The 18,580-nt window shown below is 41.0% G+C and overlaps 1 protein-coding gene and 1 long non-coding RNA gene across 2 annotated transcripts in view; one reads left to right on the forward strand and one right to left on the reverse strand.

Annotated features, from left to right (window-relative positions):
- LOC145992201 (uncharacterized) overlaps positions 1 to 18,580 on the reverse strand; it is a 223,757-nt gene that overhangs the window by 34,587 nt on the left and 170,590 nt on the right. The gene's annotated exons all lie outside the window — the stretch shown is intronic.
- LOC145992782 (uncharacterized) lies at positions 3,720 to 14,848 on the forward strand. Its single transcript, XM_083129180.1, has 5 exons — positions 3,720 to 3,836; positions 6,065 to 6,145; positions 7,432 to 7,869; positions 10,067 to 10,528; positions 14,515 to 14,848. Coding segments are annotated over exons 2-5 (981 nt in total). The 5' UTR covers positions 3,720 to 3,836; positions 6,065 to 6,066; the 3' UTR covers positions 14,517 to 14,848.

Raw genomic sequence — 18,580 nt, forward strand, 5'->3', positions numbered from 1 at the left:
GCGTTCATGAAGAGGCATCCTGAACTACCCGATAGAAAACTTGAGTCCATTAGTATAATGTGGGCAGTAGGCTTTAATAAATAATAATTAAAAGTTGAAACACTGTATTACCAACTATGTAAACTATTAAGTTATTAAAATAAACAAGTTTGTGCTCAAAAATATGTTTCGTTTTACTTAATTCCTCTTTTTAAATTGTGGGCCATACCACCAGACACTGAGAAGTTTATAATACACTGGTCGACAATTGCTAAGAAACAAACACATATTGACCCATATCTTTTTCATGCACAACTCCGTGTCAGTTTGTTGCCAATAAGAGGCCAGTAGAGGGCAGCAAGGAATCGTTGAGCCCATTCAGAAAGGAACGTGTGCGCTTGGAGCATCGTTATCAGGAAGACTGCAGTGCTGTGGCAGGAGGTGGTACACACGGGAGACAGTCAAACACGGTAGAGGCCGTTGGCAGTGCAATGCTGGTGTGCAACAGAAGAAGCGTGTAGGAAGATGGCGAGAAGAGTACATTTAAGTGATTACGAACGGGGCAGAGTGGTTGGTCAACTGGTTGCTTGGCAAAGTGTAACTGAAGTGGCACGTGTGATGGGGGTATCGAAAAGTGTCATTTTCCGACTTTAGAAAGCTACTCGTACCAGAGGAACAGCTTTGCGTATGCATGGTGGAGGTCGTGGAAGGTGTACAACTGCTCGCCAGGATCGGTACATCGTCCAGGTGGCAAAAAGGAATCGATCTGCCACTCCAGCCCAAATTGCTCAGGACCTTGTCGGTGCTTCAAGTGACCTTGTGTCCCCAAAAACATTACACGACGTCTGAATAGTGGTGGGTTGTAAGCCCGGAAGCCAGTTAAGTGTGTGCTCACTGTCGTGCCAGAGTACACTGGTGTGTGCAGCATCGTAACTGGGACCAAGACAGATGGGCAAATGTGATGTTCTCCGATGAATCGGGGTACTGTGTGACAAGTGATTCTGGACATCAAATGATGTGGAGAGAACGTGGAACACGATATAATACACAGTACATATGTGAACGTGACAGGTATGGGGGACCCGGAGTCATAGTATGGGGTGCATAATGAAAAATGGGAAAGCACCAGTGCACATCTTCGCCGCAGGATCCGTTACTGGAGCACGGTATTCTACCGAGATCCTGGAAGGTTATGTTCGGTTTTTTTCGGGGTGTAGTGGGCCCTGACTTTCTTTACATGGATGATAATGCGCGTCCACACAGAACTGTCCAAGTGACAGAGATACTGGAAAGAGAAAACATCACCCGCATGGACTGGCCTGCATATTCACCGGATCTCAATCTCATCTAACATGGGTGGGATGCTCTCGGAAGGCGCGTTGCACAAAGGAATCCCCCACCCCGAACCCTCCAGCAGCTGAAAACTGCACTTCAGGAAGAATGGGACAATATACCCCTCGCGCTCACGAACGCTCTCATCGACAGCATGCCAAACAGGTGTGCAGCTTGCTGTGCAGTCCGCGGTGGCCACACGCCATACTGATTTCCTCTGGACTCACTCTACACATGCCAAATTGTGATTCATGTGCTTTCCTCACTGTGTGTTGCTTTTTGACGTCCTGTTTCTTTGGTTGATGGGGAATCCCCATCATCTTTTCTCAAGAAACCATAACTGATGTCTCTACTTATTTATTGTTCACTTGTTGCACCCTGATCACATAGTCAAAAGTTATTGGTCAAAACGTGTTTGTTCCTTAGCAATTGTCGGCCAGTGTAAGTGCAGATATAAACTAAAATTGTCACTAATCTTTTATTTCACAAATAAACATTATTTGTCAGTACGTATGTAAAACGAATACTTCAAAAAATTGTATTGCACAATTTTACATGATTCTCTTAGCTTTTTTATAGATTTTATATAATATTTTCCTTAAGAGGGGGCATACCGACCGTCGTTCCCATACTTGCGCAGAGCACTTGTTTTCCTTAGCTTGCTCTCTAGAGATTCCTATGACAGAGTGTAGACTACATATGTAGAACAACCAGAGATATTACGAAAACAACATTACTCTAATACATTTTGGAAATTACGCGCGTTGATGTGAGAAGGGGAACGTATCAGAATATCAACACGCTTTCTGACACGTGAAATAAAATCAATGAATCAATTTTGAATCAATGCTTGTCACAAACCTGCACTATATCTTATCTCCCGTCCTCCTTGATGACACGTGTTAATCCTTTTTTTATATATTTAAACCGAGACGTTACGTAATCACACGTGTTCACCCACGTTACATTCGTGTGCATTGCAAATGCAGGCACCAAGGACATGTCATATCTTGTGATTTACATCTTGTAATTTTAACAACCTTGAAACCATTTGTTAAAAAATGGAGGTATCGATTACATTTGTGATACACTGATAAAAATTATATAAATTGATCAGGTGATTTCCTCATAACGTCACTTGATTGTGTGAAACCTTGACTTTTGAAGAAGGGCGACCAAGGTAAGGTCTTGTAGTTATTTAATGTTATTACTTTGAGTGTTTTGTGAAGAATATCGTATACGTGAGAGCTATTTTTTATCTGAAGCCCAGAAAAACAAGACGCTGCAAATAGCTGTTGCGCAGCTCACACCACATTTCCCCACTCCATTCTTCGCAGCGACGTTGGTTCGCAGTGTTGCAACCTGGAGGGAGCGGAATGGTCTGAGGATTTTCAACGAAATTTGTATTTGCTTTTTCCTGGGCTGTTTTCTACCTGTCGGAGTACAGAACTTCAGCTCACCTTTCGCCAACGACTCTTTTCCTTCTTTTAAAACTTGGCCTTCCTGATGGCGCAGTGGTCGACTTGTAATCAAGGGATCCCGGGTTGGATTCCCGGTGGAGGCACCTAGTGGTTCGGATTCCACTTTAAATTGTACGTTCAGTCCCGATTAGCCTTACTGTGTATAAAGTGGACTTAAACAACAAATCAATGCAATCCAATTCTTTTAAAACTTGAGAAACCATCCATTTATATACTCCCGTGGCGGCGCTTGTGGACTCGACAGCATTATTCTTAAGTTTATGTAACTCCTTCTGATTTCGCAAATATGTTGCAACATTGTAAACAATTTCTCTGGCCTGTCCTCTAAGGGGCTTTCCAGAGCAGATTGTGGATTTCGTTGGACCCGGCATGATTTGATTTTAACATTTCAAAAAATATACAGCCAAGAGTAAAGAGCAAGAACATTTCAGTGCTTTAAAAAATATCACAGGCAAGCGTGTTATCAGATTGCCTTCTCGTAGTGATTGTTGTACGATAAACAAAATAACCCCCACCCCACTCGGCTTTAAAGAAAACCAGGCCACTGTTCGATGTCGCATTCAGAAAATGAAGTCATTCGTCCAGTAGTTTCTCTTCGTTATAAACGTTAACGCGCGTGCATAATACTACAGTTTACGATCCGCGCACCGCACGCATTTTCAAATGAACCACTGATAAACTGATATGAGCCGGCACCGAAAATCTGCACAGTAAAAATAGTTTGGCATATTTGTTTTAGCTTAATTTTGCTGAGTTGGCACCACTCGTAGTCTCAAGGCCAAACCAGTACGTAGAAGAGTGGTGGGGAGAATGACGTAATAGGAAGTGCTCCGCAGCGATCTGCGCATATCGGGACTTAACTTGTCAGGCTGAGGCTATAGCGTGGAGACCACGAAAGAGGTCACCCATTCAACGTGTAGAGAAGCAAGAGCCGACCCCGCAACTTAGGAAGCGACAAGCAACACGTGACAGAGCATTCAGTGCGAACACGAAACCAAGGAACAAAGCTACACACTAGCAGCCTGCTTCACGTCAGTACGAAAGGTTACATCTATTTCTGAAAGCTCGTTTCCAATTATACGTGTCGATTTGATCTGAAAGCTCCCGTTCAGGAGTCACGTTCGAGAATTCAGTGAACTAGGCACGAAACTTTCGCCTAATTATAAATTATTGTACTATACGTGTTACGTTACCGGTTTTACCACTTTAAAAACTTAGCAATACTCCTTTTGCGGACAAGACGATAGCCGACTCTGAGGCCACGTCAGACGAAGAATAAGCCTCAAGACATTTGATGAAATATCATAAGTAGAGCCTGAATAGTTATGTATTTTGCATATTTTATTTGCAAATTCATATTTTAAACGGTTTTTATATACATATTATATATATATATATATACAGGGTGTTTCCGGGCTGATGACACAAACTTTCAGGGATGATGGAGAAGTGCACATCTATCAATTTGAGTAAAGGAACCCTGGTCTGGAAACGACTTAGTCGAAGTTATAAGCGCAAATCGGTGTATGAAGATGTAATACTTTTATTACCTGCACAAATTTCACAAGCTGCTACATTCACAACAGTTGTTCAAAGTGGCGTCCCCCAGCTTCACTGCAGGCATGACATCGTCGCACAAAGTTTTGTCGAGACTGAAGAGGATCTCCTGGCAAGAATTCTCGCTGCCTGTGACATTGTTCGAACGACCCCGAGGTTGTTCCAACGGGTACGCCAGTACTTTGTGCGACGATGTCATGCCTGCAGCGAAGCTGGGGGACGCCACTTTGAACTGTTGTGAATGTAGCAGCTTGTGAAACTTGTGCAGGTAATAAAAGTATTCCATTTTCATACACCCATTTTCGCTTATAACTTTCGACTAAGTCGTTTCCGGACCATGGTTCCTTATCTCAAATTGATACATGTGCCCTTCTCCATCATCCCTGAAAGTTTGTATCATCAGCCCGGAAACACCCTGTATGAAGAACACCACAGAAACCCCACAGATAATTATACTGGCTGCAAGTCCAGACGCCAGTGCATCGTTAGTCTGCAAAACCCAGTGTGTAAAGATCTAAAGATCCCAAAGTTCTAATCTTGCACCAATAAAAACTCCAAAAACTTAATTTTTAGCAACTCTTTTACTGTGTCATTGGCACCACCCTTTTATTTTGAAAACGACTTGACGGAGGGTGCTGAAATTTCGGATATGGATAATTGGGGTGGAGGCACACCAGATGGGGCTAGTGTGTATCATGGCGGCCATCTTGAAAGCCGCCATCTTGAAATTACATCCAGATTTTCAAATGGGAAGGGGGTCATGTAGCATATCATTTTACATGTGCGTTTTCTCAGAAATAAGAATATGCTGTCATTTTTCCCCTAACTGTATTTGTACATACTTTTATTCTTGGTTTCGGTTTATGTCGAATAATGTGCGCAACAAAGAGCAACATTTGTTATGAGCTGATATGTATGTTTTGTGTATGTCTATGAATTGCTACTCCCTCTGTCCCATAATTATTGTCCAGTATGCCAAACTTTTTATTTAGGTTCTTTTGGATACTTGATCGGCCAATTTGTACTGATCCTTGAGTAATAACGTTCTATGACACATTCCCGTGTTTCATTTACTTCTTCTGTATACAACAATGTCACAGTTTGAATATCGTACAATTATTATGGGACAACAAACAAAAGTGTACCGGACAATAATTATGGGACAGAGGGAGTAATTTTTTACTGTGGCTTGTCTGATGTGAAAGGTATATAGATGTTCATTATTTTGTGTTTATGTATTAATTATATCATGAATGCAAATTATGTACTCTAAGGTTGATTGTAAGACAATCCATGATCCTTAATCTCCGCCATACAAAATAAGAGATAAATAAATAAATACAGTGGGATGCACAAGTATTACCAAGCAAATTGTTCATTACCATGTTTATTCTCTTTGTTTTACGCAATGAGAGATTCAGGCATTGAAAGGAAACGACTAACAACATACTGACAATCTCTGCACGAGCATACGTAACAATTGAGTCCTTCAAAACGCAAGTTAAAAAATTAATGAAAACTTTCATGGACAAATTGCCTAGTAATACTTGTGTATCCCACTGTACAGAGTGGAAGAAAGGGTCTCACAGACACTATTTAATATTTCAACGATTTAGACTTTAAAAGGCCCATCATGTTACAAAATTTTACGTTCCTACCTCTAGTATATTCCAGTGCCTTGAGTAATTGTTTTACAGAATTGTTTATATTTTCAGAAATGGATCTGTCCCGAGTATTGTTGATACTCTCTGTCTTTGCCGTGGCAACTGCAACAAAGCACGAAAGTGGTTCAACACGTAAGTATTAGCACCAACAATAGGGTGTATGAATCGTTAAGAATACTATCAAGATTCCAAAAGATGTATGAGTAATTAGTTCTCAAGAACCACACCCCCCCCCCCCTCGTCCGCCCCATTTCCAACCGCCGGAAAGGCATCTGATTGCCACGCGGATGATCTGGGTTCGAATCCTAAGTTGGGTGATCTCGGGTTTAGTATTTTTCTCTTACCGTGAATAAGTATAATAAATTGTTCTTGGACTTACTCAGTCTTTCACTAATGGGTACCTGGAGAGGGTAAAGGTGATCCGATAATAATAAGGATATAATAAAAGTATCTTCCAAAGTTATAACAATGATAATGGTTTGCAACTAAATCATTTGTAATTACTTTTAAATAGTAATATTCAATTTTATATCAACGGCGTCACTTCCCCTACAAATATTTCTGGTGACGTTCATGAAAGCAACCAATAGTCAATCCCAGTATTTACATCGCAACCAATAACTACTTCAGGACTTTGGTCTGTTGCTATACTGTTCGCATTTCCAGTTGGCGGCTGGGAAACAACGAATCAAAGTTCAGATGAATTCCCTTCGACTGACATCGGGTATTTTCGTGTCACAAGGCCAGAGATGGCCATTTGACTTCGTACTCGCGAGGATCGGCCTCCGGCCTTACATGGCCTCAGCCTCGGATCTCCAACTCGGCCTCAACCTCCGAGCTCCATCTCAGCCTCCGGGCTTACACGGCCTCAGCCTCCGAAATCCATCTCGGCCTCCAGCCTCACAGGGTTTCAGCCTCCGAACTCCGCCTCGGCCTTACAGGACCTCAGCCTAGTGAGGCTCCTGGAGGCCAAGCCTGAGGCCTCCGGCGGCTTGACATCTCTGCACAAGGTACGAAACTAATGAGCGTCTGATACACAGCATGTTGCCAAACGTACTGTCAAACGGCGGAGAGAAAGAGAGTTCATTAGCGCCGTTACTAGATAAAAGTCGTACAATTGTACACAAAGCACGGAAAATTAGTACACAAAACACCCAAACACTGTACAAAGAAGCTAATGAAAACAACTGACAAAAACAGACGTACGCTTGTCAACGATGTAACGGGAGAGCGATGTTACCCCTACAGCTTATACTTCGCATCTGAGTTTGTTGAAACTTATCGAGCACACACCCCCAAAAATAATCGGTGGGACACACAGAGCTATATAGGTCAACCGCCAGTAGTGCGGTCAGTATAGTAAACATCCTTAGCGGTAATTTGTGTTGTAAGCACTCATTGTTGTTTGATTGTTGCAGGGGCTCCTTGTTCAACGCACACTGAAGGCGCAGGATCTTACCAGACATATGAAGCAGTATCTAACATCACCCATGGAATTTACATAGAATTTCACGTAATGGCGGCCTCCGATGCTTTGTTGTTGCTGACGCAAGATGGAGACACTTTCTACACTTACTTTGAAGTGACCATCGGCAGTGCCAACAATACCATATCCAGCGTCAGGAACGATATGGCTGGAGCTGATATAGTAAGATACAGCACGCCCGGTATTCTAGATGCCGCGTCCTACCGGTCCTTTTGGTTGAGGTATCTTGGAGGAATTATTGAAGTTGGAAACACTGGAAATGATGTGCCGTTCCTGTACTACAATGTTGGCGACTACGACTTGAACACCGTAGGATTTTCCTCCTGGGTTGGCACCACTGCGCAGTGGATTGTTCATGCAGATATAGGTGGTAAGCATATTCCAACGCATTAGTGGTATTTCTTCTTTTCCTATTCTATCGTAGTGTCGTTTACGTTAATGGATCGTTTATACTCAATATTATGTATCATTTTGGGAAGTCAAAGGCTTTATTATTGCACGAATTAATTTTAAATCTTCGTGAAGTTATTATTTTATCAATTATTATTTTTCTATTTAGTTCCTCAAAAGGTTGGTAAAAAGAGCAGTAAGTGTGTACTGGCGCTTTCGAGAAACACGACTGTGACAGATGCTGCCACCTACTGACAGTTTTGTAATTCCTATCCAAGAAGCGTTCCAAAGTGTTGCCAACTGAGTGTACAGTGATGGAAAAAAATACTTCCCCCATAGAGTATTAATACCAATAGTCTTATGGGGGAAGTATTTCTTTTCAATACTGTACACCTCCGTATCAATCGAATTAATAAGCTTGCACAGCACGTAAAACCAGAGGCGTCTCCTGAACGGATGCGTCAATTGTGGGGAAAAGGACAGCTTGTTCTGCGACGACATTAATGAGCATTTCTACATTCTAATTTTGGTAAATATGCGATATCGCCGGACGGATTTCTTCAAATTTACAGGAGAAAGTACTTACTGAAATGAGTTTCTTTAGCATTCTGGACGTTCTTGGAGGTATTTTCTTTCACGGGAAACTAAAAACTTCGTATCTGAATGCTGCCGAACAAGAATTAATCACTTTTTACGTAAGAAACCTGCATTGCCTGCCATATTATGCCGTTGTTTCCATTGTGTGCGTGCAGATGGCGAGAGCGTCGAAAGTCACAGGGTCTCGTCAGTGTTTCCAAACGTGCATTTTTTTACGAGAATTTTTTTTTAACTATGCTTACCTAACCTAACCCAACCTAACCTAACCTTGCCAGAAATGGTTTTTGGGGCTATCGTGAATGGTTTTTGGGGCTAACGTGAATGGTTTTTGGGGCTATCCGGCAATGGTTTGTGGGGCTATCGTGAATTGTTTTTTGGGGCTATCCGTCAGTGGTTTGTGATGACAACACGAAAGTAGGTATTTTTCGGTTAAGAAGGTTGAAACACTGCATACTCACTCCAAAACGACAAAACAAAAGCACGGAGCGATGATCCATGACGAGTGCATGACATATTGTCTGTTACCCAAGCGGAACAAGGAAGACAAATAATCACTCGTAATATGAAAAGTTGACATTATTTTATGGAAAAAGGCATAACTTCACCTTAAAGAATGTTCCGCAATGCAGAAAACGCAAGTACCAGTGGTAAAATTAAGGAAATAAATGAGTTAAAGGTGTCCGGGCCTTATCGCATATTTACCCTAATTTTTTCATATATTTATTTTACAGGAGAGCGCTCAACTAAGATTAAATTACATTTCTTGGATCTGAAGTGACGCATGCGTCAAATGTGGGAAAAGAATTATTACTTCCTTTCACTTCAGATCGAAGAAATGATATATAATATTAGTTGAGTGCTCTCGTGTAAAATAAATACTTCTCCTATATGAAGAAATTAGAATGTAGAAATGCTCATTAATGTCGTGGCAGAGCAAGCTGTCCTTTTCCCCACAACTGACGCATGCGTTCAGGAGATGCCTCTGCGTAAAACCAAAATGCTCACACAGTCGGTTGCCCACCTACTATTTCTTACATACACCGAAAAGTATGAAACTGAGTTGCCATCAAAAGTAGTGGTAACAGGATACTTTTTATGGTGTTATTGCGGAATCGATATTGTGTTACAACAGTTGGGATGTTCATTTTCGTTGCACGGTGCACATTTTGTGCTAAAGACCTGGAGAAAATTGGAACACTGTGAAAGCTTGTACAGACAAAAGGACACCTTATTTAGCATATCTAAACACCTGAAACTCCACCAGACATTGGCGGCGACAGGGTTCCAAAACAGGGGGGGAAGGTGCCAAAACTGAGGGGGCAAGGACAGCTTATTTCCCTTTGCAGATAAGGTTTAGCATAATGCGAAGGCAAAAGTGCCACCTGTGACACAATATAGCCATAAGTCCATGGCTGAGTAAGCTTTGGCTTAACATAAAGGTTCTACTTAGGCCAAGAGAGCCTAAAGACATCACAATGATGCACTTATTAAAAGTAGCCAGTGAGTGAATATTTCGCTATTTCCATGCTCTGATCTACATTACCCAATACTTGATCCAATGTTCTTTTTCTTTGCAACAGATGAAACCTTCACAACCAACAACTATCTCTACACCCACTACACCGCCGCGTCCGACACAACTGGCACCGTCCGTCTGGACTTTAGCCTCCGAACAACTTCGGACGCTGCAATCCTCCTCTCAAGGTACCCCTTCCCAGCGCACAACACACCGGTGTATGAGGTTCTCCTTGGCAGCACATCGAACGGTACAGCAAGTCTGCACACCAGCGTGCGGCTACTGCAGGGTGAAGGCCCGGAATATGGGTCCATCTTGACACCAGGGATTGTCAACAATGCGATCTTCAATTGTTTCTGGCTCGAGGCCACCACCACGGGGCTCATCAGCGTGGGGATATCTGGCAACGCTGCCCCATTCTTTCGGTACCAGGTTACAACGTCACCAATCACCGTTGCTTACTACTCGTTTGGGAGCAGTTACGTTTACGAAGCTGATTGGCGAACGCCTTGCGCATGCGCTGCATGTAAGTACTTTAGAGCTTGTTTTTTGGATTCCTCCTTATGCTGTTTTATCTTGTCTACACCGTCATAACTAGAGCCCGGAAGTTCAGACATTTATTTTCGTTAAAATAGGCAGGCAAAAAGGCATTTATAATGTGGAAAATAGGCACTAAAAATGAAAAAAAGGCAAAATAAACCGAAAAAAAGGCACATTTGGAAGTCGCTTACTTTTATCTATAATTTCTGGCAAAATGTTAAAATCTACATTGGGAAGAGCATTTCAATTTTCTCCGTCTTGATTGCACATAACTACAAGGTGTTTTTTAAGTTCTCAACATTCATTGATAGTCGTCTGTCAGAGAGAATGTTTTTCATAATAGAAAATGATCTTTCTACTTCGACAGAAGTTATTGGAACATACATAGAACAAGCTAATGTAGCTGGACTCATTTCGGTAACAGCATTTTCACCTTTTAGAATATCACAAATTGTTTTCAATTGTTTCAAGTCCTCATTTGCACTCATTAGCACTCATTACGCGTTTGCACTTTTCCACAACAGCTGACCCCTTTTCTCCTGGCACTTCCAACATCTGCTGCATAGATTCCTCGAAGATTTTCATGGATGCTATAAAAGTCTCACCTCTTTTCTCTAGCTTTGAAATTGTCTCTGGCAATGCACCATAATGTGCAAAAATAAACGACAGTTCATTCTTCAGTTCTGAATAGCACAGGAGTTCTTTCACTTCACGAATTGAAGCCGCTTCATTTTCTGGAAGAGCATCGATCACCTCACTGATTTTTTCAAGGTTGTTAGCATAATATATACCTGCTGATATCCAGGTTCCCCATCTCGTCAATATGTAGCTGCTGATATCCAGCTTGATTGCACATAACTACAAGGTGTTTTTTAAGTTCTCAACATTCATTGATAGTCGTCTGTCAGAGAGAATGTTTTTTCATAATAGAAAATGATCTTTCTACTTCGACTTGCTGAAATTTTCGAGTTCGAGAGGGAGATTTCAGAAATATCTTTTTTGTGTTCGAAATCAACCTGTCCACTTCTGGGTGCAACACCCTAACTTCTTCGGCGATTCTGTGCATTGAGTGGGCTACACATGTGATATGAAGCATGTTCGGGAAGAGAATTTTCAATGCTATGGCAGACTTCTTCATATAGGGAGCTGCATCACTGATAAAAAGTAACACGTCATCATGATGTACACCATCTGGCCAGAGCAGAAGTAGGGAATTTGAGAATAACTGAGCTATTGACGAACCATTGGCTCTCTCTAGCTGTTCTGACGTGAGAAGAAATGACGAGGATTCTCCGCATGTTGGTTCCATATTTCCTATGATGACGTTGGCTATGTAGCGTCCCATAGTGTCCGTAGTTTCATCTATTGAAATCCAGATCTTTTTTCCACCAACTTCAGCACGAATTCTTTGCAGAGCTTCTTCGTAGCAGACGCTTAAATATGTTTTCCGCAGCGTAGATTCCGACGGCACCGTTTCTGTAGTGTGTTTCTCCAGGAATTTCCTCAGTGACTTGTTTTCCACTTTCCAGAAAGGTATTCCTGCTTCCATGAAAGCTTTGCACAGTTCAAGAGAAAACTGAGATTGCCTGTTGGATGAAGTGCCCACTGTTGAAATTAGGGATATCTTCTTCTGTCCGATCATTTTAGCAGCTGCAGATTTATGTTTTGCTGTTGACACATGCTGAAATATAAAGTATTTTTTTCTCATGGTTGATTGTTTTTTCACATATCTTGCAGAGAAGAATAGTACCGTCTGTCGAAAATGTGCTTTCACCAAATTCACGCAAGTAACCATGTAACTTACCACTTTTAATGGCACACTAAATTTTGGCATGATGACAACTACACGATCCTTTCCCGCCAAAGTGCAGAACTAAACTAAAGATAGAGAACTTGATTTTGGAATCCATGCAAAGGCTCTTGGGCATTAGTGCTGTTTCTTGTCAATAACCTCCTGACACGGACGCTGGACGTGATGACGTAATTGTGCAGGTGTTCTGCAACAGGTATTCATCAGTCAATCATGCACAAGGAAATGTTAACGGAAAAGCAATATCCTAAATCAGCATGAAATACTTTTTTCTCACACTTTTCTCCTTCAGCAATGTTGAAACATACCTGAGTTCAATATTACTTTAATAAGGCGAAAATTATTCACATAATAAACTGAAGAAAAATAAATGCCAACAACGTTTTTTGGGAGAAAAATAATTTATCCTACACATTTTTTTAAAGAAATTGTCAAATTTCATTGAAAAAGGCAAAAAAAGGCATTATAATTAAAAATAGGCAGTGGGGTCCCAAATAGGCAAAATAGGCAAAATGAAAAGGCTTCTAAAACATTCGAAACAACATAAAAAACGTATATCCGGAAAAAAATTATCAATATATGCAGTAGATAAAAAGAGGCATTTTGCCAAACTTCCGGGCTCTAGTCATAACTAAGGCTAGGATTTTGATGCAAATGAATCTTTTTCTTGGTAAGGCAGAAACATGGCATAAGTAGATAGCAACGTATTTTACATGTAAGTGAATAAATTGGGATGCCTTTGTTAGGGCATCTTTTAACCCTTTTTAGAGTAAAGGTAAAAAAGGTAAAGGTAAAGTGTTCCCCTGTGCATAGCACCACGCCATGAAGGCGTATAGGGGGTGTGGGGGTAACGCCCCACACTTTCTTGATCCGGTCGTGAGTGGGGGTGATGTGATCAGCATCACGCCCCTAACCGCCTTTACCCCCCAGGGTTTCCCCCAGGTACCCATGTTATTCGACGCTGGGTGGGCGCCGGGGCCGCTTTCACCGTTAGAAAAGTTCCCGGATTTGAACCGGCCGGGGATCGAACCCGGGACCTTTAGCATGGTAGTCAGACGCGTTACCGACTGAGCCACCGCGGCCACCTTTTAGAGTAAAGGTTATTTTTTAAACTTTTAAGTCATTTTTCGGTCTTTTAAAAGTAATCTTATGCATTTTCCTACATTTTGGTGAAAGAAGGGGCATTTTACATGCAAATGTCACCCTTTGAAGGAGAGAGGTTCCCGACTCTCGTCTCATTGCCTTCAGCGCAGTTCTGAATGTTTGAAGAAACAAATAAATTCTGTGCAGTATTGTTTATACAAGCTGTTGTGTAACAATTCAGCTCAAACAATGTGATTTCTCCCTCTATCAGTAAATATATTGTCGCCATACGGATTATTGTTAAAAACAAGGGGTACAAAGTTTTGTGCTCTGTATCGGACATTTTGTCAGGGAAATAATTTGCACTCCATGGAATTGAAAGTGACTTAACAGCAAGTGATATTGTTCATTTCAAGTACACTCCTCTTGTGCCGGTGGAAGTCGAGAGAAGTTTTTCCATGTATAAGGCTCTCTTGTCCGACAATCGACAATCATTCATTTTTGAAAATTTCCATATGATTTTCGTTGTGTACTGCAACTCAGTACTTAAAGTGTAGAAGATGACAAAAAGTGAACTTTCTTACTTGTACTACCATACGCAATGAACATGTGACAGATACTGTAACGTTAATTTGTAATTTGAATTTCTCTTGGTACTTTATAAATTTGTTTTACAAATCTTTCAGAATTTTTAGGTCATTTTTCTAAGTTTATAGGGCATTTTCTTGCATGTATTAGGTCATAAATGCATTTCAATATCCTAGCGCTAGTCATAACCATTGTTAAAGCATTGCCATAGCGAGAAAGAAAATTTTCAGACCCTGCGCTACAACATGCGGAGACACAGATTTCCATTTCCCCTAATATCCTTTATTACTGTGCTTCTAGATTATGATAAAGATGTGAACAAGATAAGCTGTCTTCAAGTTTTCAGTGTCAAATTTAATGTGAGTGATAGAAGTTTCAAGTTACAAGGTTTAAGAAGCCCTCTATTGAGTAAATTATGAAGGTGTTCTCTCACTATGAACTCTTAAATCCTAAAATTTCATGCACTGACCTTCATTCTTAATTTTTTTCAGAAATATTTCATCGTGAGATTGGATCGAAGCTCCACCAGCGAACATCAACCACTGCAGACGTTCACCAAACACAAAAGTTATCTGAATTAATGAAACAACTTCAGGTACATGCAAGTTTCTTTCCAACGATTTAAAGCACATGTACTTGTTGTAACGACATATTTGTGTAAATAAACATACACTTTTCAAATATTCATTTCCTAATAAAGCATCATCTTAATAAATGATTGGTTCAGAATCTGTTTTATTGTAAATACACAATGTAGCTTTATTGGAAACCTCTGTAACACTGTTAAACTATTTTGAATAGAAATAAACAATTTTATTTTAATAACCGCTCGTGTACTTTTAATAATGTACAATGCGATCAAAGTAAGATGACTATTTCCTTCAGGAAAATCTCGTGAATCACGGTGAGCAGACAAATACAGTAGTTTCCATAGTTACGACTCTCCTTTCCCAAATCAAAAAATTTACTTTCCAGTAGTGTGATTGATTGGTTTGGTATTTTGAGTCCACTTTATGCACAGTAAGGTTAATCGGGACTGGACTGGACCTACAGTTTAAAGTGGGATCCGAACCACTATGTGTCTGCACCGGGTGTCGAACCCAGGACCCCTTGATTACAAGGCGACTACGCTACCACTGTGCCATCAGGGAGGCCTACTTTCCAGTACACTTTAAGCATAAACGCTAATGGGAGAAGATAATTTCAAGCGGAATCCCAAACAGGAAGTTTTTTTGTCAATCAGAGACAAAATCACGAATTATTGATTTCGAGGAACACCTTTAACCAAAGGGGTACTCGAGATGCCTTCTAGTTAGTTAGTATGGATATCTTCCCAAATTACTGCAATCAAGTAAAATATCAAGTCAAGTAGCTCAGGGAAAGTGTCGGCAAGGTCGGCCGGGGATGCCGCCAACAGAACTCGACGGTTGCACGGTGAACCAAATATATGCTTTCTTCTAGTTCACATGCTCAGGTAGGCTAATCGAAACCAAAGCAGATCTCCTTGTCTACTAGACAAGGTGCAGCCTTTGCCACCACTAAACAAATCCCCCAGGCATTCTGTTTTCATACTCTAGTTTGAGACGCCTTCTCCACACACATCCTGTGTTCATGGTCTACTGACACAGGTAAGATAGAAGCAAATACACTATTCTCAAGACCGCTACAGAACCAGTATCTGAAACATTGGTACATTTTAAAAACAAAGAGAAAGACATTGGTTAAAAGTCAAAACAATTCAACGGACAGGCTATTTTTTCGTATGTCCTATCGGAATGCCCTTTTGGCTCTGAACTGGCTACCAGGCTAGAAATGCCCATGAACCCTCTGGCACTGGTACACATAAACGGCCTCCAAATATTTCACTAAGGGTAACCACAGAAAAGTGTGCTACGCCACTGTCTCTCATTGACGCTGTATGAGAAGGTTCGCATTGTTTACTGTTCCGAAACATCACATTTCATTGTAAACGCAATAATATACAATGATAATAACAACAATGTACAGTCACCAGCAATAAAGATGGGACAACTAGATCCTGAAATAATCTCTTCCCTGCAAGGCGCTGTGCAGCCTATGACGATAAGTGGATTTTAATAGCACATTTTCAATGGCGACTTCTACCACCGCCGTATAGTTAGACAACACACACAACGCCTTGCAGGGAAGCGAGTATTTCAGGATCTAGTTTTCCCATTTTTATTGCCGCTGAGTGTACGTTAAGTATGGGGGGGGGGGTGATTCATCCAAAGTAAACAATGTTTTCAATACATGTGTTTCTAACATGATAACGCTTCTTTCAGATTAAACAATAACGAATAGTCTGGCTCAGGCGACTAATATGCACTGTTGCCAATTGAGCTCTTTTGGAACCAGAGCTGGCTGGCTCTTTTGCACATTCGTTTAGGCCATAAAATTTCGAAATGCTCCAATGAGCTTCTTAGCTCAATGAGGGTCAATTCAGCTTATAGGCCTTTTAGCATTGAACCCTCTATAAATTCGAACAGCTTATAGGCCCTTTAGTATTGAACCCTCAATAAATTCGCACAGCTTATAGGCCTGTTAGTATTAAACCCTCAATAAATTCGCACAGCTTATAGGCCTTTTACTATTGAACCCTCAATAAATTCGCACACTTATAGGTCTTTTAGTATTGAACCCTCAATAAATTCGCACAGCTTATAGGCCTTTTAGTATTGAACCCTCATTAAATTCGCACAGCTTATAGACCTTTTAGTATTGAACACTCATTAAATTCGCACAGCTTGTAGACCTTTTAGTATTGAACCCTCAATAAATTCGCACAGCTTATAGGCCTCTTAGTATTGAACGCTCAATAAATTTGCACAGCTTTTAGGCCTTTTAGTATTGAACCCTCAATAAATTCGCATACTTCGAGAATGGTCTCGCAGTTCAGTCTTGGACTGGAAGCTGAAATCTTTCGAATTGCACTTCGACTGCAGCGCCAAATATGATCGGTAGATAAAACTACGAGTACGTTGTTCTCCCCGCATTTTAAACACTTGCTTTTCACCATAGAAATCACATAGTATTTAAAAAAAGTTACTTACAATTTCGCTCAACCAACATCTGGCTTACATTCGACATCTACGATTTCAAACAAGTGAATAACGAGTGTAGAAGTCTGCAATCTAGCCTGCTGCGCCTTACGGGCAGTGATGTGCCGTAGACTATAAGTTTACGTCTACATGCGTTGTCTACACGTAATCTACGCCTAGATTACATTGGGTTGTAGTTTACATAGACTACGTAGACAATATAAAGTGCATTAAAATTAATTTTCAAGGCTTTCATGAAAGGAAAGTGACAGTTTCAACTATATTGGTTCCTAACGAAATGAAAAGAATCGTATTTACAACAAAATTTCTCTTCTCTTCTATCATCAACTATGAAAGAAGATAAATAGTATGCTAAAAACAACCACAGATGGCAGTCGTGAGGCAAGAGTGGTCTTTTTCCCATAAAACACTAGAATATTTCCTATATTAGGTTTCTTCCTAGGTGAGAAATTGTTCAAATTTGGAAGAAAGAGTATGAAAAGTTCTCTTCACACATCAGCAACTGTTACGCAGTATAATTTTCTTTCAATTCCACGGCACCCTTTGTTATCAGCTTTCGCCATGTTGTTTACATACATTACGTCATCTACATGTATAAAATAGTGTACGTGTAGAATGTAGACTATCGTTGTTTACGCGTAGACGCACATCACTGCTTACGGGCTTTTCAACCTGGTGGTGAAATTCTGAACTACTTTTTTCGTCAGCATTCGCTTCCCCATGTTCTCCATAGCGTCAAGTTGCAGCGCAATCTGATGCGGGCTACAGATGGCTCTGAGAAGGGTAACTTTCATTGAGGTCACCCAGTATGTAGCTTTTTATTTCCCTTTGATATAAAAGCTTGCATCTATTTCTGAAATTTCGTTTCCAAGCGAACCTTGTCTCTTTGAGCTGTAAGCTCTCGTACTCTCGATCCTGTCTCAAAGATCGATTGATTGATTGTACTTCGCTTTTCTGCTTAATCGTGAAAATGGGGATGAATGGTGCACCAGCACGAGTTTCACAGAGTATTATACTGGGTGTGAGTCCAGACGTCATAGCCTCGCTAGTGTGCAAAATGCAGTTCAGGGTGTACTACGTGGATGGGAAGTTGAGGAAGGATGGTTAAGGAGTAGTCGCCTCCAATGGCGTGCCCAAGGGAGGTTGGTGGGCGCCATAACTCCACTGTGGCTCAATAGGCCTATTCCTAAAAATAAAAAAAAAAAAAAAACGTCAAAGTCAGGGAAAGATGGCAAAAATGAGGACTAACTACTAAAAAGGTATACGTAACCCTTCCCTTCCGAAAATCCTGGGCACGCCACTGGTCACAGCATGTCCCCCTCCCTTCTTATCTATCCGTGGCTTTAAACTCCTGTCCACGTGCCAATATGTGCATTTTTATCTCTCTAAACGACACACCAAACCTCCTGCCCGTGATCAACTTTTTCGCTTTGTCAGAAAATATCTTCAAGAACCAGGAAAGCGAATAACTGGTGCT

This window comes from Lepisma saccharinum, chromosome 9 (assembly GCF_977018435.1).
Source record: "Lepisma saccharinum chromosome 9, izLepSacc3.1, whole genome shotgun sequence".
Taxonomy (NCBI): domain Eukaryota; kingdom Metazoa; phylum Arthropoda; class Insecta; order Zygentoma; family Lepismatidae; genus Lepisma; species Lepisma saccharinum.